This window comes from Ochlerotatus camptorhynchus, unplaced genomic scaffold (genome assembly GCF_037179485.1).
Source record: "Ochlerotatus camptorhynchus isolate MF236.1 unplaced genomic scaffold, CSIRO-AGI_Acam_v1.1 ptg000131l, whole genome shotgun sequence".
Lineage (NCBI taxonomy): Eukaryota > Metazoa > Arthropoda > Insecta > Diptera > Culicidae > Ochlerotatus > Ochlerotatus camptorhynchus.
The window spans coordinates 1,298,238-1,320,056 of NW_027040621.1; the positions used below are offsets into that span (position 1 = coordinate 1,298,238).

At 40.4% G+C, this 21,819-nt stretch overlaps 1 protein-coding gene across 3 annotated transcripts in view; it reads left to right on the top strand.

The window, feature by feature from the left end:
* Shrm (Shroom) overlaps window positions 1–21,819 on the top strand; it is a 574,742-nt gene that overhangs the window by 550,732 nt on the left and 2,191 nt on the right. For all 3 annotated transcript variants that reach the window (XM_065220703.1, XM_065220702.1, XM_065220704.1), the window contains one exon: window positions 21,519–21,785. In XM_065220703.1, coding sequence (XP_065076775.1) covers window positions 21,519–21,785 — 267 coding nt within the window. The remainder of the gene's footprint in view (window positions 1–21,518; window positions 21,786–21,819) is intronic.

The window sequence follows — 21,819 nt, forward strand, 5'->3', positions numbered from 1 at the left end:
AAGCAACGTAATTTCAGTTCATGCAATGTATTAATGATAATCCTGTCCTTTTTGGCAAGTAATATTACACCATATTTTTGACATGGTTGAAGTGCATTCACCTTGATGTGATATCAAAATTATTTTTTTGCTGTGTAGGGAAAGGAGGGGCATAGTGAGCATCCCGCACTTTGGCTCTGGATCTCCAGCTGCATGAAACAAATCAACTGGTAGAAGGTTCAATATCATTATGATATTGATCCTACCACCAAGCAATGTGCTCCGAACGGCCGGAAATCCAAGCTGGTGCACGAAAGGCTTACTATGCCCCACCTGTTCAGTATGCCCCTCTTACCCCTGCTTGATTTATTTATATTTTTGTCAACATCAACAGACTCAATGTAGCCCCAGTGCTGATTTGGAAAAAGCAAAATATCATTGGAGTTGCATTGAACCTGTGGATATCGACAAACAAATAAATTAATAAATGTGCTAGCTGACCCTTCTTGCCCCGTGACTAATCTTGACTCGCCTTACCGTACATTTTTGTCGAATAGAGCAAATCGATATCTTTTAACCAAGGTTGTAAATACTCATTTCAGCTAAAACAATGATTTGTTTAATTATGAAATAATTGGATGCCATGATCATATTTTGAATTGGTAGGATACAAGAAGAGGTTGCAAAGAATGTGGTTGACATATTAAACCTGTTTATTTCACTTCATGAGAGTCATAATCAGCGATTTTTCACTCACTCACTCAGCGATCAGCAAATCGATGATTGTAACTCATAGAAAGCAAAATTTACAGGTTTTATGTTTCAAACGCATACTTTGTAACCTCTTCTTGCAAGTTACAAGTAAGTCCTTGGGAACCACCTGCACGTTGTTGGCGGCGTACCACTCCATGGCCTTTTTACCGTAATGGCAAGATGCCAAATCCGGCCAAAACAGTACGGAACAACCGTGTTTCTTCAGGAAAGGCAGCAGACGTTTATTCTAACACTCTTTCACGTAAATTTCTTGGTTGACAGTCCCGGAAGCTATGAAAATGCTGCTTTTCAAGCCGCAGGTACAGATGGCTTGCCAAACCAGATATTTCTTTGCGAACTTTGACAGTTTCATGTGCTTGAAAACATCTGCTACCTTTCCCCTTCCTTTTGCCGTATAAAACTCCTGTCCCGGAAGCTGCTTGTAGTCGGCTTTGACGTAGGTTTCGTCGTCCATTACCACGCAGTCAAACTTCGTCAGCATCGTCGTGTACAGCCTCCGGGATCGCGCTTTGGCCGTCGTATTTTGTTTATCATCGCGATTTGGAGTCACTACCTTCTTGTAAGTCGATAGTCCGGCTCGTTTTTTGGCTCGATGCACGGTTGTAGACGATACACCCAGCTTATTTGCGGCATCTCGGAGAGAGAGGTTAGGGTTTCGCTTGAAACTACCGGCAACTCTCTTTGTCGTCTCAGCGGCTTCCGGTTTTCGATTTCCCCCCGATCCAGACTTCCTGGCTGTCGACAAACGTTCCCCAAACACTTTAATTACATTTGTAACGGTTGATTTGGCAACTTTTAGCGATTTTGCCAACTTTGCGTGCGAGTAGCTCGGATTTTCGCGATGCGCGAGCAAAATTTTGATACGCTGCTCTTCTTGCTTGGACGGCATTTTGACAACTGAAGAGTGAATTTCAAAATCAAAATAGGAGCAACATTCTACACACACACACCTTCAAAATGAGGGGTGTTCAGGTTTTTTAAATGCAAAATTGAAAGAAATACGTCAAATTGATATTGACCAAATTTTGACCGTATCACCCTTTATAGGAGCGTTTCCCCTAGTTGAATTTCAATTAACACTCCAAATACGGTGGGTAAAAAACTTTACGCCGACTACGAAGTCTCCGAAAAACTTGTAACGGCAAGTTTGCTTCGGCATAACTTAGCCATTTCTAAATGAATTTCAAAAATTGTGGTACCTGTAGAATTTCTAGGGTCTGTAGATGATTTTGATTGTAATAATTTTGAAAATAGAGTCGTCTGTTTTTTAAAAAGCGAAAAGAGTTGTTACACGTTTTTTTGTAAGTGGCGCAAGATCTGTTATTTAGATTAATGGGCACAAATGTTCACAATTAGCCAGAATACAGTCATGGTTCCTATATATGAATCCTGGAGACAACAGAACGGTCCTCGACAAATCCGGAACATCCGTAAAAGTAGTCAATCCATGAACCTGATCCTAGAGCTCCGCGGTTTTTCTGAAAACATTAGGAACTGTGATATAAAAAAGTATTTGGGGTCGTGACATAAACATGGAGCTGGATGGCCATAGGACCGTCCTCCGGAAGATCCGGATCATTCGTAAAATTAGACAATCCATGAAACTGATCCTAGAGCTCCGCGTATTTTAAACATTAGGAACTGTGATATAAGATGAATTTGGGCCATGTCTAGTGGAAGATCCGGAGCATCCTTAAAAGTGGTAAATCCACGATCCTCTGATCCTAGAGCTCCGCGTTTTTTAACATTAGGAACTGTGATGATAGAAAAAAATTGGGGTTGTGACATAAACTTGGACCTGGATGTCCATGGGACCGTCCTCCGGAAGATCCGGAAGATCCGTAACAGTGGTCAATCCATGAAACTGTTTGTAGAGCTCCACGTTTAGGAACTGTGATATAAGAATGAGTTTGGGATCGTGACATAAACATGGACAAAGATAGCCATCGGACCGTCCTCCGGAAGATCCGAAAAATCCGTAAAAGTGGTCAATGTATGAAACTGATCCGAAAGCATGTGGAACTTTGTTTTAAGAAATAATTTGGGGTCATGACATAAACATGAACCCAAATGGCCATGGGGCCATCCTGTGGTAAGTCCATAACATCCTTAAAAGAGGTCAATCAATGAAACTGATCCTAGAGCAGTTTTTTCAAAAAAAAAAAACATTAGGAACTGTGATATAAGAATGAATTTGGGGTCGTGACATAAACATTTACCTAGATAGCCATGGGACTGTCGTCCGGAAGATAAACAACATCCGTCAAATGGTCACTCCATGAAACTGAGAGATGGAAGCAGTACTATGACGAGCACCTCAACGGTGATGCAGCAGAAAACGAAGGTGGCACGGCACAGACCTTGGAGCACACGCAGAAGACGACAGGCTACCGGCCCCTGATCTTCAAGAAGTTGAGGAGGAAATCGGTCGGCTCAATAACAACAAAGCAACTGGTGTAGATAAACAACCAAGTGAGCTATTAAATACGGTGGTGAAGCACTGCCTACCGCGCTGCACTGCTGCTGGGAGAACCATCCATCGTCCACATTGCAAAAATTGGGCGACTACGGTGGGCTGGGCATATCGTAAGCGGGCAAGGTGGATCGACTAAGTAGAAGACGACCTGTGGGTCCTTTGCAGACTACGAAGCTGGCGAAGTGTGGCCATGGATCGAGTAGAGTGGAGACGACTTCTTCGGACAGCAGAGGACAACAAGGCCTTAGCCTGATTGCAAGCAAGCAAGCCATAAAATTGATCCAAGAGTTCCACGGTTTTTTCGAAAACACGTGGAACTGTGATATTAGAATGAATTTGGGATCTTAACATAAACGTGGACCCGAATGACCATGGGACCGTCCTCCGGAAGATCCATAAAAGTATTCCATCCATGATACTGACTCTAGAGCTCCGTAGTTTTGTTGAAAACACTTCGAACTGTGATATATGAAAGAATTTAGGGTCGAGACATCAGCATAAACCTGGATGGCCATTGGGCCGTCCTCCAGAAGATCCGGATTATCCGTAAAAGTGGATCATCCATGAAACTGTAAGAAACCCGTAGTTTTTTTTAACTCTTGGAACTGAATTAAGGTTCGTGACATTAACATGCATCCGGATGTCCATGGGACTGTCCTCCAAAAGATCCGGAACATCCGTAAATTTGTCAATCTGCGAAAATGATCCTAGAGCTCTGCAATTCTTTTTTAAACACTGTGATATAAGAAACCACTGGACCACTTTTACGGATTTTCCGTATCTTCCGCTGGACGGTTCTATGGCCATCCAGGTCCATGTTTTTGTCACGACCACAAATTCTGCCTTAAATCACTGATCCTAATGTTTAAAAAAACACGGAGCTCAAGCCTCAGTTTCGTGGATTGACCACTTTTACGGATGTGCCGGATCTGCCGGAGGACCGTTCCGGTGTCTCCAAGATCCATGTATAGGAACCATGAAGGTATTCTAACTAATTATGAACATTTGTGCCCATTAATGTAGATTATAGATCTTGAGCCATTTGCAAAACCCATACACACTTTAAAAAAAAAAAGGTGTAACGACTCTTTTCATATTTTGAAAAAGTAGATGACTCTATTTTCAATGTTTTTGCAATCAAAATCATCTACAGACCTAAGGAATTTTAAAGGTACCAAAATTTTTGAAATTCATCAAGAAATTGTCAAGCTATGCGGAACCAAACTTGCCGTTACACGTTTTTCGGAGGCATCTTATTCGGAGTGTTAAGGACCACCCAAATTTTACAAACGGTCAAAAGAACTAGCTTTTAAGGCAAACATAAGTTGATCGAAGAGAGCACTTGTACTTTATCTCACTGAATTCTCATCCTGGACCACTATTTAATGAGTGCTTGGACCAGGGTTGCTGAAACTACTCAAACTTACTGGGGGTTTTAAAACACTATTGTCCTGCCACCTCGAGTGATTGGCGGCAGGAATATGGAAGAAATAAACAAAAACTACAAGAGACAGCCCTACGGGGTTGTACGCAATGGTGATGTAGGACCACGTGGTCTTATATAATAAATGTTAATGTTAAATGTTATTAACTGCAGCAGGAGCTTGTGTTTTGTGTAGGAATAGGAATGAGAGCGGGGTTCTCTCTGTTCATACTCTTTAGTATGACTATGATTGCCCTGAAAAGAACCTTTTGATATGAATTTTAGTTGGGACATGTTCAGAAATTTAATTCTTTTAGAAAATCTTGGTGGCCCTGAAAAGGGCCGATGGTACTACAGGCCTTTGGAAGATGATGATGACGTGTAGGCAGCTGGATCAGTAAATTGGCCCGGACAATCCCATATTCTTCGGTTCAATGATTGGATACTCGCAAGAGACTCGGCCCATCTGCTGCTGGTTGAACTGGTGTCTGTGACAGGTTGGAAGGCCGCAGAATATCAGTGTCCACCCAGCTTCAGCCTTCCCCCTTTTTAGTTTTTCTCGTTAAACTCCTTCTCTCAACAAGCTGGTAAATTTTAGCCTTTAGCAGAAAGATGCTTAACACTTTTTTCGGCGAATTTATGATCCTGTTTTATGATATATGCCTGTTCAGATAAATTAGAACTTTTAGTTATTTTCTCTACTGCTATGATCACATGTTTTACTTGTAAGTTACAAGAAGAGGTTACAAAGTATGTGTTTGACACATAAAACCTGTAAATTTTGCTTTTTAAGAGTCACACTCAGCGATTTGCAGTGAGTGAAAAATCGTTGATTGTGACTCTCATGAAGTTAAATAAACATGTTTAATGTGTCAAACACATTCTTCGCAAGCTCTTCTTGTATCTTACCAAAACAAAATATGATCATGTAGCATCTAATTATTTCATAATTCAGAAAAACATTGTGTTAGCTAAAATGAGTATTTGCAACGTTTATTGCTATGTTAGACTTAGTAATAAAGCGAAGAGTCAATAAGTGATTTTGTTTAAAAAAAAATGAACAATGAATTATCAGATCCGTAAAGCTAACGTGATTGAGCCATCCAAATAAAAGAAATTATATATCTAGACTAACATTTTAAAAGGGCGTAACTCCAAAATGACCATATCGAGAAAATCGCTTCCAAATTTTGATGACCTAAAAATTAATCCTATTTCACGACTTTCCATTTTCTGGATGATTTTATAAGCTTGACATATAGTTAATAGTGTAATCTATCATCATGCATCACTAAATTTTTTTGTCGTGAAATTGAGAATAAAACATCATACGCCCCCTGATAATTTCTTACATGTTGTTGCCCCCCGGATCTTCCATCCTTTGAACTGCCAACACTGGTGAAACGCCGTGGAAGTACACTTGCGATTTTTTGTTTGTTGTTCCGCCTTGGTTCTTTGTTCGCAAATTTTGTGAGAGTGGAATTACGCCAGGAGAATTATTTTTTTTTGGTCTTCTTTTTGTTCGTTGTTTACACGTGAAATATCAATCGGATGCATTTCAAATGAATCGGGCGTGACTAGATACTACATAATCAGTACGTTTGGCATATTAAAACAATATAATTCATAGTTCTGGTGCAAGGCGTAACAACCAGATGCATCCTACAGTTGAAAGTTGGAAATACGCCATGTAAAAAGAAACGTTTTTGATGATTTGAAGTGATATTTACTTCTACTTTTTCGTGTTTATCGAGTACTGTGTAAACTGTTCTCTCTATATGTGGCAAAATATGGTTTGTTTACATTTTGGAGTTACGAACTTTTGAAATGTTAGTCTAGATATAAAAAGTGATAAGTCTTTAGTATAAAATAAATTATTGACTCCTTGGGTTAGATTTATCTTCGTTTGAAAATTCCGGAGTAAATATTTGGGCGATTTAATGAGGGTGTATTATTTAAAGCCCTACAGTAAAAGTATAGACTACTGTCACTACAAAATTTAAAAAAAAACTGTTCCAATCGAGCAAAGCGGTGCATTTTGACGGTTCTATTGGAACAACTTTTGACAGACGTCCATACTTTAACTGTATGGCTTTAGTATTATTAACGTTCCGCATTTACGGGCGAAATTATAAACATGATGAGTTTTCTAGAGAAAATGAACTAAACAGAGATTTTACACTCAACACAAATGAAAATGGATCAATTTTACGATCAAAAATTTAATTGCATTGGAAAAAAAAATGCTACACCATCAATTAAAAATAAAATTAAATTAAAGTTTGCACTTGCTCGTTTTTTTATAATTTGTTTACATTTAGCTAGTTTCACCCTAATCACAATTTGCTCTGGAATTATCAGTTCCTTCAACAATTTGCACTCCCTTGTTTACGCCGTTGATTATTAATGTTATTGAGCATTAGCATTAGATGTTGACATAACATATGAGGTATACATGGAAAAACAGAATACATGAGTAGATCTTTTGTTGTTAAATGATATCCCTAAAATTAGCACCATTTCGCTGAAAATCAGAACATTTTAAATTCAGAAATATACTTATTACCATTAAATAAAACTAGGATAATTAAAATAATACATTTACATTTTTATCTGTGTATGTGTATTTTTATAAATTTAGTTTTTTGCTAATTTATTTTTTGGTCTAGAATCTAGAATGAAAAGAGCTTCCTTACATCAACGAAACAATTTGCTGATTGTTTTGATAGTAGACACCCTAACTACTGTTAAAGATTTTTTAGATGAAAAAACTACAAGGGACAGCCCTATGGGGCTGTACGCAATGGTGACGTAGGACTACGTGGTCTTATATAATAAATCTTATATGTTAACAGCAGCAGGAGCTTGTGTTTCGTGTATGAATAGGAATTTGAGCGGGGTTCTCTCTGTTTATACTCTTTAGTACGACGCGCTTGACATAGATGGCTCACAGCAACCCACGAAGAGCTACTGATTCCGATCAATAGCGGTGCGGCTTCTTCCTCTTTCTATGGATGCTCATGTTGGCTGCAGCTTGCTGCTTGCAGGCAGCCTTTCGCTGTGTACTGGGGAACACCACCACTCACTACGCAGTGATTGAATAAACACCGTTTGGTGAGACCGGATGGAATTCAACTTGGAAATCTGTTTTAGGGAAATTGCTTTTCACCGGCAATTTTAATTATTAAAGCAACAGTTGCACATTCATGCAATTTTCAATAGTGACGTTTTGAAAAACAGTAAAGTCTTAAAATTAACTGATGCGTAGAAACATATCTGATCGATTGGTGATAAAGTTATTGAAATCGGTCCAGGGGCAGCTGAGTTATTAACGGTCAAAATCTTTCATAATTGTGTTACATGTTCCATTTTCACAAAGTGTACCCCCATATAGAAATCACAGACTTTGACGATGTTGCGCCACCTCAAATCATGTCCGATTGAGCCCAAATTATGCATAGCGTCTTTTTCGAGGTAATGTACATTTAGTATAGAGCCAATTAAAAAAAAAATCATTGGCAAAAAATTTTTGGCATCATTGATTTTGCTCCATCCCTCTCAATCGATTCTAAATCAGGTCCTGATCATTCTCCCAAAATTTTAGCTCATTTGGTGCGAACCCAGATTCAATCACCTGACCCTGAAACACGGAAGTGACAAGGCCAACAACAAAATTCCACCAAAAGACTACCGTGTGCAATTAAAACATCGCCATGGCATGACCTGAAGTACTGAGGATCACATTCTTCAAATCGCCCAAGTGAAAACGAATCACTCAAAGCACCGAGATAATTATGTTTAATCACGTGCCTCGCACAAGACCGCTCCGTCATCCCCCTGCTCGTCCCACCTTGCTGCAAATAAGTTTTCCAAACACCATAACGCTCGATCACCACTCGAATTTGTCATGATCGCAGATCTTGAAACCGCATTGAGAGCATAACACAGCCACAAATTACAACTAATAGTTCACCTCTCTCACACTTCGTCAGCCGACAATCTCATTTCGAATCATGATCCACCTGCGTTGATGATGCCGCCTTTGCCTCTGATGGTGATGAAGATGAAGCTTTCCATCGCTCACAAATTCTCACACTCAACGCCAAGAGATTGTTGAACCATCTATCACCACACGGCAACCACTACCCCTCTAGCTTCTGTCAACAGACTAAAAGCGCGTTGGAAAAATATTTACTCCAAGCTCGATTAGCACGAAACTTCTCGTTTGGCTTGTTTGACCAACTACTTAGCCACACAGCCAGTTGACAGATCTCCGATCGCCTCCCAAAACTACCGCATTGATCACCTGAAAGTCAAATTTGCCCATGTTACGAAAATTCCCTTCAACGAACGTGCTTTTGTTGGTTTGCTTGCCGTGACAATTACTAGGGTAGTTTGCCAATTGTTGCACAGCTTAGATGAGATTAAAAACGTTTTTGAACTATTAATTTCTCCGGAAACTTTTAAATGCGATTCATGAAGCGTTTCCCGAACTGATCGGTAATTTATATTCGTATGAATCTTTTGACCGTGCCTCAGAGTCCAATTGGTGCACGCATAAATTTACTTTGAAATTCTATTATTGCACACTTTGTATTTAATTAAATGCATCTTTTTTTTTCAGCAAGAAGGAACTTTCAGTGATTCTGTTAGATTATTAAACGTAACTTTTCGGTATATTGTACTTACGATATCAGTTACTTTATTCAATTTATTGAACAGTAGAAGGAAAATATACGCAGCAGCTGTTTTATATGAAACGTTGCATACCTTTAGGCGTTATCTCCATAGACAATAATCCAGGGCCAAGAGTTCAAATGCTATTTAATTATTGAACATCAATAATTTTTTCTGAAAATGTTACATGTCTATTAAATTTATTGCATCTAGGGGAAACAGCCCTATTGTTGCGGTACGTTAGCAGCTTTAGAAGCCTATTGTTGTGTATGGAGGTCTCCATACACAACAATAGACTTCTAACGCTGCTAACGTACCGCAACAATAGGGCTGTTTCCCCTACATTTTCCTTGACAATTCTTAGCTGAAAAATTAAGAAATCCCTTGAAATGATTCCAGACAACCAGAATGCACGTATATTCAAAGCTGTTTCTGTGATTAACAAACATGTATACAAACAAATAAATCGTATAGAATATAAAAAATGCTTATTTTATTTGCTTTTGAAACGAGTTGATTTGACATTATATACGATTTAATCTGTAGTAACAAATTCAATTTGAAAAGTCTTACGATGTAATCCGATTTAATTTGTGATACAGTGCGATGGAAAAAATATTCACAGTATAAAAGTCGGAATTTGCATTCTATACTTAACTTATGTACTATAACTTAACCATAATGCGATGTATGTCATTCATATATACGATGTTGACTTAAACTGTAGCAATTTACGATACTGTCTACATTGTTATGGGACTTCTGGTTGTCTGGGATGTGCACAATGCCAACAATATTTCTAGCATTGAAAATGAAAAGTATATTTTTTTCAATAATTGATAAATGATTAACATGTCACCATGATCCGTAAACGTCATGGCCATGGATAAATGCTGCACAGTGTAAACAATGTGAAGTGTGCAACAATTTGCAAATTACCCTAGTACCTCTCAGCTTCGAAGACGTCTGTCGCCACAGTCAGAAGGGGCACCTTCGCTGATCATTCCGCAGTCAACCATCGACCGCCGTCGCCGACGACACGCCGTCACTCTCGCGCACGCGCGTGCCATCATCGATTGCTTAGTATTTTCCTTTTTGTTTTAAGTATTTCTCTGCTGAAACGGAGGAAGAAAGGAAGTGAATCTTCTTCATTTTTCGCTCGGCCTAAAGACCAATCAATGGCGAAGATCATCGGGCACGATCTACCGGCGCCGGCTGTACAACGGCAATCACATCGATCGCAACGCGATCAGCTCCATCGTCAAAAGCGAAAGGAAACGGGCAGCACCACGACAAGAGATCAGCTGGTACGATTGGGAGAGTGGTTTTTTTTTTCGTGAATCTTCTTGGCTAGTTCGGGTGATTGTTTGTTTTGGTTTTGCCTGGTGGTCATTTTTCTGTTGTAGCTGTTGTTGTTGTTGTTGTTGTTGTAATCTGCCTAATTTTCCGTATCCGAATCCAATTTTTAACAATCGTATGCCGCGCAGTGACTCTTGGTTGAAATTTGAAATGTGTGTCAGTTTATGCTCTTTTTTGAATTTAGGCTCATTCATAATGAAGATCGAACTTGTGGCTTGCGCAACGATTTGAGGTGGTTCTTTGGTACACATTTTTCCAGCAGATTTTGATTTGAATTAGGATGTGATGCAATACAATATTGTACGGGTGTCTAGTCTCGAAAGTGGTGCAATAGTAAAGCATTTGCTAATCTGAAAATCTGCTAAGCCTGTAAAGATAATTTTTTGCGTTAATCCTATCCACATTTTTTATATTCAGGCAATTTATAACAAGATTAATTTCATGCAACCTTATCACCCATATTTTTGTTTTCTTTCAGATCGTGCGAACCATACAAAAATGTATAGTTCGAACGGTTCGAACGAAAACAAGAATATGCGTGTAAATTGGGTTCAACCCTTTCCGTAGTATGCTGTTGCTCAGAGCTGCAAACTTGAGTGTTTTTCAATGAAAAGGTATTACGCGATTTTAATCGAAATATTTCCTAAGTTCTATCTGTGGATGAAAATTGTATGACAAAACCTCAGTGACTTTTTTGCTAAAGGAGTGTTTATTAACTATGACACGTAAAATTTGTCCAAAATTAACACCCTGTGTCACATATCGTCACAATGTTTCTTCCACCCCCTTTAAAATTACGTCACGTTATCTCAACACTTAATTATTTCTAAGTTGTTTGGGAATTAATTTTACAGATTTTTAACCAACATATGATCTTTATTTATTTCAAAATAATTTTTACCAGAAAAGCGATTTCATGGAATATTTCGTTCCTCTTTCGTTCATGCCACGCATTTGGAAAACTATGCTTGGAGAGTGCACTATGGTCGAAAACGCAAAATTTCACAAAAATCGATACCCCCCCACCCCCAGACTCTTTCCTTTAGGTGAGAAAACAACTCTCTGCATGTTCCAGCTCATTTGATTATAACAGAAGCTGGTGCTTTTAGTTTAAAGTTTATATGGGTATATTTTCTTAAAATGTATGGAGACATAACACTCCACTCTTTCGTACATCTAACTGGTTCAGTAAACTCGATTATGCTTATAATTTCAGCACTCGTACCTGAAGCTACGGGGAAGAAAGTTGGAGGGTGGTGTACAAGACACGACCGCATTGTTGACGTAGGACTACGATTTTTTTTTCGATTTTCTAGTTTATTGTTTGGAAAAAAGTGAATTTCATAACTCAACTCTTTAGTGCAGTGTTCGTTGCGTTGTATACTGAAAACAAATCTTACTCAGAGAATGAGTCACTTTTACTCATTCGTATGAAGAAATTTTTAAAAGCGTAGGTTACTCATGCGCTGAGTAACCTACGCTTTAAGAAAATTTCCCATACGAATGTGTAAAAGTAAGTAAAAGTTGAGTTGGATGCAATGAGGTGAGCTGTAAAACTGCGGTTTTGATGAGCATTAACACAAGACCGGACGTGCGCTCACACAAATACAAATTGGATTCCGCTCGGAGCACGTTCTGGAAGGTGTAAATTCTATCAAAATCGTTTATCGGTATCTATGGCGCACTTGTTCCTTGCTTGCCAAACACATCAAAGCGATACACGCTAATCGCGCACTATTACACGTGTTTTGTACTTTTAAGGACGGTTCAGTTTTATTTACAATAAACTAGAGCTCTTATGTAATGATTTATTGCTGGCCTTGAAAAATATCGTTTGTTTTCACTACATTTTTATGGGTGACTGTCGTTGTTTATTAATTTATTTGATAAGGCTCAACCGAATAAACTTTACAGAGCCGAAGATTCTTGTTCACTATGCAATACATCTTAAAACTATAGTCAAAAGGTACAACACAATAAACATTTTATCTTTCGCTATCCAATAAGCCTCCTCCACCAGAACGGGAGTCGCTTCCAGTGGTTTCATTGTATGGCAGATTCGCCAACGGGGGTCAGAGCGCTTCCATTGCAGCAATGGACGCAAAACGTGGTCATCACTCACACACTCATCACGAAACGGTTGCTTTCCAAACTCGACGACGCATGAACCGAAAGAACTGCTGATAGAGAACAATGAGGAGGACCACACAATGGTTGATGCCGAGAAAACAGACGATCGCGTGGCACACATCGAGAGTGGCCTGCTTTTGTCGACAGCCGAGTGAACACTGTTATTGGTGACTGATAAATTGAACAATCACAGCTACTCCGATGAGCTGGATGTTCGACGGAATTTTAGGTAGGTACGTGTTTGGCAAAGATAACCCACGGACCATGGCGGCGGTTCTCACGACGTGCAGCTTTTCCATTTCCCTGGACCGATTTGTGTCTGCGTCTTATTGTTTTTCATTGGTGTGAGGTGTATGTCACACTACCTGGTGATGGTCAAACTGCGCCCAAAACTTTCCGTCATCAACAATGTACGGTACCGACGCCCGCCACGGTACAACCTAGAGCGACTGAAGCAACCGGATGTCGCCTTAGCATACGCGCAGAATCTCGAGGCAGCATTGTCAGAGGAGGGCGAGCTCAATGTGCCCCCTCTAGAGGAACGCTGGAGTACAGTAAAAGCAGCCATCACCGACGCAGCCGAGAGCACCAACGGGGAACGTGGAAAGAAGTCGACGGAATGAATGGTTCGACGAGGAGTGCAGAGCGATTTTGGAGGAGAAGAACGCAGTGCGGGCGGTAATGCTGCAGCATGGAACCCGACAGAACGTGAAACGGTATAAACAGAAGCGGAAACAGCAGACCCGCATCTTTCGGGAGAAAAAACGCCGCCTGATAGAAGCGGAGTGCGACGAAATGGAACTGCTGTGCCGTTCCCAAGAAACACGGAAGTTCTACCAGAAGCTCAACGCATCCCGCAACGGCTTCGTGCCGCGAGCCGAAATGTGCAAGGATAAGGACGGGAGCCTCTTGACGGACGGACGTGAGGTGATTTAAAGGTGGAAGCAGCACTTCCATGCGCACCTGAATGGCGAGGAGAACGTAGGCACGGGAGACCAGCGCTATTTAGGAAACGACTACGTCAGTGCAACAGAGGACAGAACTGACCCAACTCCCACGCTGAGGGAAGTTAAGGACTCCATTCAGCAGCTCAAAAACAACAAAGCATCTGGTAAGGATGGTATCGCAGCCGAACTCATCAAGATGGGCCCAGAAAATTTCGCCACCTGCCTGCACCGGATGATAGTCAGGATCTGGGAAACAGAACAGCTACCGGAGGAGTGGAAGGAGGGGGTAATCTGCCCCATTCACAAGAAAGGCGACCATTTGGAATGTGAGAACTTCAGAGCGATCACCATTTTGAATGCCGCCTACAAAGTGCTATCCCAGATCATCTTCCGTCGTCTATCACCTAAAATGACCGAGTTCGTGGGAAGTTATCAAGCCGGCTTCATTGACGGCCGATCGACAACGGACCAGATCTTCACCGTACGGCAAATCCTCCAGAAATGCCGTGAATAACAGGTCCCAACGCATCATTTGTTCATCGACTTTAAGGCGGCATACGACAGTATCGACCGCACAGAGCTATGGAAAAACATGGACTAGAACGGCTTTCCTGGGAAGCTGATCAGACTGATCAAAGCAACGATGAACGGTGTGCAAAACTGCGTAAGGGTTTCGGGTGAACTATCCAGTTCATTCGAATCTCGCCGGGGACTGCGACAAGGTGACGGACTCTCATGCCTACTCTTCAACATTGCTCTAGAAGGTGTAATGCGACGAGCCGGGCTCAACAGCCGGGGTACGATTTTCACGAAATCCGGTCAATTTGTGTGCTTTGCGGACGACATGGACATTATCGCAAGAACATTTGGAACGGTGGCAGAACTATACACCCGCCTGAAACACGAAGCAGCAAAGGTCGGACTGGTGGTGAGTGCGTTAAAAACAAAGTACATGCTAATAGGCGGAACCGAACATGACAGGATTCGTCTAGGAAGTAATGTCACGATAGACGGGGATACTTTCGAGGTAGTGGAGGAATTCGTTTACCTTGGATCCTTAATGACGGCTGACAACAATGTGAGTCGTGAAATACGAAGGCGCATCATCAGTGGAAGTCGTGCCTACTACGGGCTCCAGAAGAAACTACGGTCAAAAAAGATTAACCCCCGCACCAAATGTACCATGTACAGAACGCTAATAAGACCGGTAGTCCTCTATGGACACGAGACATGGACTATGCTCGAGGAGGACCTGCAAGCACTCGGAGTTTTCGAGCGACGTGTGCTAAGGACGATCTTCGGCGGTGTGCAGAAGAACGGTGAGTGGCGGCGAAGAATGAACCACGAGCTCGCTGCACTCTACGGCGAACCCAGCATCCAGAAGGTGGCCAAAGCCGGAAGGATGCGGTGGGCAGGGCATGTTGCAAGAATGCCGGACAACAACCCTGCAAAGTTGGTGTTCGCTACTGATCCGTTTGGCACAAGAAGGCGTGGAGCGCAGAGAGCACGATGGGCGGATCAGGTAGAGCGCGATCTAGCGAGCATTGGACATGACCGAGGATGGAGAGCGGCAGCCGCAAACCGAGTATTGTGGCGGACTATTGTTGATTATGTCTTATCTTAAATGTGATGTTGTACAAATAAATGTATGTATGTATGTATGTATATGTATTGAGCTGCTAGGAATGCTACGATGTCCTCCACGCTGCAGCAAACAAGTCCAAGGTCGAATCGTCCAACGTGCAACATTGAATAGGGATTGTGTCGTTAGGGATTAACTTTCTGATGGCTGTGTTAGGGGTGAGCACTTTGCGGTAGCATTTAAAGTCTGACCAATTTTCGGTGCATTTCCCTGAATTGGCACCCTGTCCGAAAGACGTAGTCCTACGTCAAAAACGGGACTGAGGACTGCATCGTGATTCAAGTTAGGTTATAGATATATTATTCTTTAATGTATGTATGTATTTTGGTCATAAAGTTCAACAACATGGTGGTGTACGGCGAATGAGAACGATCCAAATTTAATTTTAGTTTACTCATAATCGCCAAAAGTGCAGGAACTGTGGAAAACCTCAAAAACCTGCCGGAAAATGAGGAAAATTTACGAAAAATTTACGAAAAATTTACAAAAAATTTACTCAGTCTAGGAGTAGTACCAATAGACTGAGTGAATCCAATCTTTACTTTTCTGATATTCGGGATTTTTTCCTGGACAAACCTGGAAAACATGAGGCAAATATACTCATCGCTTAGTTTCTGATTTATTAGTAAACTAAACTCAAATTTGGGTCATTCTCATTCACCGTGTCGCTTATGCAACGTATTAACAAGACTGCCCCAAAAAAATAACTTGACTTTATATACTTTCGATTAGGACAATAAAAAAAGAATCGATTTTTTGAAAGTTTGCAGGTAGGCGTAACCCCTTAAGTTAATTTAAATTAGAATTATTGAATGATGATTCAGTGAACTCTTGCAATAAACATAAAAAACTCGTTTAAAAAAGACCTGAGTGTATATTTGAACCCCCCCTTCCCTCCTAAATTCGTGGCGTAATTTATGGATTGCCCCTACATACATACATACGTCACGCTCTAATTGAGGAGGAGGGAGGGAGGATTTACAAATGTGTGACAAGCAATGCATTCGGTATAGGAAAAACTGAATGAATCCACCTATGGTGAGATCTGACCCTTCTTACGAATAGAAATTCCGACAAAAGTGCTCATAATATGGTGTGAGGTGATAAATGAATTATCATGTGATTTGAGGTATCGCATGATGGGTTTTGACCCTAGTCAGAAGCTGGCCACTTCCCCGGGGGTACCTGTAGCCTGTCCGGGTGTGGTCAGTGCGGTACTGGGCACTTCAAATATATACCATCGAACTGGGTTTTAAATTCTCATGTCATTTGAGCAGTTCCACGCTAGCTGACGAATCGCTTTTATTTTTCCGTCTATTTTGACTCTCGCCTAATTTTTCAGTTCCAGGCCAAATAGGAAAAAAAAAAAGATTTTCATGAAAGTTTGCGTAGTTATGTGTTTTTGTAAAACATTGGCCATTTTGGATCTTGTAATCTTTTTTAATAAATTGTAACACGAAAACGTCACTTCAGATGAAAATGACGTATGGGACAAAGTTGTTTAGAAAAATTAAGTCTTTCTGGGAAAAATATAAACGGTATTTTTTAAATATCTCAAAAAGTATATCTTCAAGCTCATGAAGAATTAAAACTTTTTGAGTATTTAAAACAATGGACACTTAAAAATTTACAAAAATCGTAGGACATCATCTTTTGATCATATTGTAAAATTTATTGGTAACGCTTTTTATGTGCAGAAATTACAAAAATGCAAACTAGCAAAAAAATTCAAAAAATTTACCAAAAGTTTTTGTTAAACGATTTTGGTAAGATTTACTGACGCCGTTTTGAAAAAATTTCAGCATCCAAAATGGTCGAATTTTTGTAAAAATGTGAATAATTACCCATAACACACAATTATGCAAAAAAAAAAATTAAAATTGGAGCAGGTCGAGTTTTTCAGATTCGTCATTTTCTGTGGGACTGCTATTTTCAGAAAAAAAAATCACAAATTTTCGTCCATTCGTGGCTGGATGTTCATTATCGCCTGTGTTGTTGTCAATATTAATATTCGTCTTCATCTTGGTGGAGATGATTTTGAGGATCAATTGCAAAATGATTATTTTCATTTTACACAAATATAGCGCTGTGGAACGTGTTGTGTTGGTTTTTGCACACAGATCGATGCAAATTATTGCGTCATGCTGAATTTATGATAATATCAAGGTTTTTGACTCTGAGGTCGACAATATTCAAAATAATCATGTTGCCGGGGTGAGGGGTGGTGAGGGTAAAACGGGCACCTTAAGGAGATTAATTTGTTTATGATGAAAATAAGTGTATTCTAAGTAGCTAGTTAGACATAATGTTTGTTAAACTTATTTGTTTATTTGTTATGTTTGCATAAACAGACTAGAAATAGTCCCAATGATGTGTTGTAAAAAAGTACACATTATACAGACTACATATACTACAGTTACAAACGAAAATAACAAGGAAAGCATTGTCGTCAAGATACTAAAAATATATAAGTCTAAAATTTTACACTTAGCTGTCAAGCGCCTTCGGTCAGCAAAAAAGTCAATGAATCTTCGGCGAAGCATATTCCGTGTCGAGTGTAAAGGGTGATACGGTCAAAATTTGGTCAATATCAACTTGACGTATTTCTTTCAATTTTGCATTTAAAAAACCTGAACACCCCTCATTTTGAAGGTGTGTGTGTGTGTAGAATGTTGCTCCTATTTTGATTTTGGAATTCACTCTTCAGTTGTCAAAATGCCGTCCAAGCAAGAAGAGCAGCGTATCAAAATTTTGCTCGCGCATCGCGAAAATCCGAGCTACTCGCACGCAAAGTTGGCAAAATCGCTAAAAGTTGCCAAATCAACTGTTACAAATGTAATTAAAGTGTTTGGGGAACGTTTGTCGACAGCCAGGAAGTCTGGATCGGGGGGAAATCGAAAACCGGAAGCCGCTGAGACGACAAAGAGAGTTGCCGGTAGTTTCAAGCGAAACCCTAACCTCTCTCTCCGAGATGCCGCAAATAAGCTGGGTGTATCGTCTACAACCGTGCATCGAGCCAAAAAACGAGCCGGACTATCGACTTACAAGAAGGTAGTGACTCCAAATCGCGATGATAAACAAAATACGACGGCCAAAGCGCGATCCCGGAGGCAGTACACGACGATGCTGACGAAGTTTGACTGCGTGGTAATGGACGACGAAACTACAAGCAGCTTCCGGGACAGGAGTTTTATACGGCAAAAGGAAGGGGAAAGGTAGCAGATGTTTTCAAGCACATGAAACTGTCAAAGTTCGCAAAGAAATATCTGGTTTGGCAAGCCATCTGTACCTGTGGCTTGAAAAGCAGCATTTTCATAGCTTCCGGGACTGTCAACCAAGAAATTTACGTGAAAGAGTGTTTGAATAAACGTCTGCTGCCTTTCCTGAAGAAACACGGTTGTTCCGTACTGTTTTGGCCGGATTTGGCATCTTGCCATTACGGTAAAAAGGCCATGGAGTGGTACGCCGCCAACAACGTGCAGGTGGTTCCCAAGGACAAGAACCCTCCCAACACGCCAGAGCTCCACCCAATTGAGAAATACTGAGCTATTGTCAAGCGGAACCTAAAGAAGACCAAAAAAACTGCTAAGGGCGAGCAGCAGTTCAAGGCAAACTGGCTTTCTGCGGCGAAGAAGGTGGACAAGGTGGCTGTACAAAATCTGATGGCAGGGGTCAAGCGTAAGGCCCGGCAATTCGGATTTGGAAAAGCGGAAGCCTAACTGAATATTTTTCCTGAATTTTATACTAATTGAACTTGAAAAAGAAATTTAATTTGATTTTTTAAATAAACGATTTCACCGATTTACACGCGTTTTCCCTTGACCAAATTTTGACCGTATCACCCTTTAATACTGCTGCGTAGTGATCGAGGTTGAACATTAATGTTCACTTGTTGCATAATTGCTTCGATTCTTCATGGCAAAGTATCGGCGACGGTTAAGGCTCTGAAAACATCTCTTCGGATACGTAAGGGCTCGACATTAATCAATTGGCAGCGATTCTCGTAGCTTGGAAGACGAAGCGAAGGAAACGTCGTTGCACAGATTCAATTCGCTCATTTCCATTATAGTAGTTCGGGCTCCAGAATGCAGAGCAGTATTCCAACGTAGATCATACGAGAGAGCAATAGAGCGATTTCAAGCAGTAAATGTCTGTGAAGTTCTTTGTAATCTTGAAGACAAAACCAAGAGTTCTGGACGCTTCCTCGACGACATACGCCATTGTGTCATTATGATATTGAAAATTAAAAAAATAATATTCAACTTTTTTAAATTAAAACTAAACATGATTTCTTGTTAAATTTTGGTTTGGAGGTGTTAGTAGTAATGCAGCTTAAAGTGATATCTGAGTAGCTGGATAGCATGATTGAAATACACGTAGGGGAATTTACGTATTCTCGTCAATCTAAGCAGCGTCCGAACTTCTATTAGCGATTTCTCAGCGTCACACACATACATGACAGGTTTGTTTGTTGACATTTATCTGCTGCTTGCTGTTCTACCAATTCCAATCGACAGAATTGATCAAAACGGGTTGAACATGTTTTTACAACGCTCCAAACTTCTCAGGTGAGAATGACTATTGTCGGCAGTCTCTTTTTCTTCGGCACCTTTTCCATTTGAACTGCGTGTTAACCAGCTGTTCTATTATCGGCAACTCGAAATCAGCCGTATTTTGTAGTATGTATATTTCATTTAAAGAAAAATATGGTATAACAGGAATTCACAGTCGTAAAAATGTAATCAGATTGAAGCTGAAAAGGTAAGGAATCGGCTTAATAATTAATAATTTACCCTATTTCATTTGAAAATGGCCTCAGCTAAAGTATAAAGTATGCAGCATTATTAAGTACGATTTTCATGGAAATTATTTATTACCTATAAATGTCGCAAACTTTCAACTTGTTATCTATGAAGTTGGCAAACAAGACTTGCCTCCCAAATAGACAGGTATAATTTTACCCATCAATCAGCACATTTTTTAAATGTTCGAAAATGGACATTTTTAAACGAATTCTCAACACCGTAAGACGTGAATTAATTGCTGATTACCTGCATTTTTTTAAATGGGTAGCGGTGATATTTGACGTTTTTCCGATAAAACTAGTACCTGCCCATTTAACCCCCACATCCCCCTGTTCAAGCTTTAGCGATTTCCAGATATATTTTCGACATTCCGGGACTTGAAGAAGTAATACAGAAAGCTGGTAATATACTTGAAGGGACCTGCAAATTTTTAGGATTCCAACTGTTTTAAACATTTTGAAAACATCAAGCTTCTTTTACTCCCCGTTTGTTATATGTTCGTGTCGTTTGTTTAGTGCATGCCGTAGTACCTAATTTCTATGAAAAAGTAATGAGCTATTCGTTTTCGATACAGTTGAATCATACATACTTGCTCATTTCACAAGAAGCTTCATTCAATTATAATGTTTCTAATAATCGAAGCGTTCTAGAACCTTTCCAACCTTTTTCTATTATCAATCAAAATAGGTCTTTCATGAATCCTCATTCAATAGTAATGTTCGGCATCATTTGATATGTCTCTTTAGTGAGAAACACAAGCGATGATACTGATATTTGACCATGCATCGGAACCCTGGTCCGATTCTTTTCTTGTACCCAATCTCAAAACCGCGGTTCATAACCGTCAACAAGAAGAGCCTCGGGCCAGAGTTCGATGTGGTAGATCTTACATCCCATAACTTACCACGAGAAGGTGATCCACCCACGTTACGAGGCAATATCAGGCTAAGTCTAAACTATAAACACTTGCCAACCACCCCTCTAAGCTGTCTACATGGTGACCTGTTATCATAAAAAAAAATCGCATAGGGAAAATGGCTCTAATGTTGTCCTATGAATCTAAGATTCTACCCATCGCTAAAAATCTGCTATAAATCAATTTTATCTAGATGAACGCGTCATTGGGACGGTACTAATTGATATTTTTGGTCGCTATTGGAAATTTAATCGTTTGCTGTATTATGTATGGGCCTAAATCACGGGCATTTAGGCCGACATTACATCCATTTCCACTTCCTCATGTATTTAGCACACCACGTAACCAATCCCGTTCACCTATCCCTTTCTTCTATCATTTCTCTTCCAGGAGGAGCTCGTCCAACGTCTTGGCAAAAAGTTACTAGTCCTGTCAAACGAGCAAACGAGCATTGCCGAGGAGAGCAACGCCAACGACATGCTCGGCAACGACGTCGCCCTCAAGGTGGCCCAAAATGTGCGGCCCACCGATGCGTCCAAGTTCCGTTCCTACGTCGACGATGTCGGATACATCACCATGCTCCTGTTGTCCCTCTCCGGTCGCCTAGCCCGAACCGACAATGCCCTGCACAACATCGACGATTCTCACCCAGATAAGGTCCGTACGTTATTCATTCGATTTCTCACAGAAA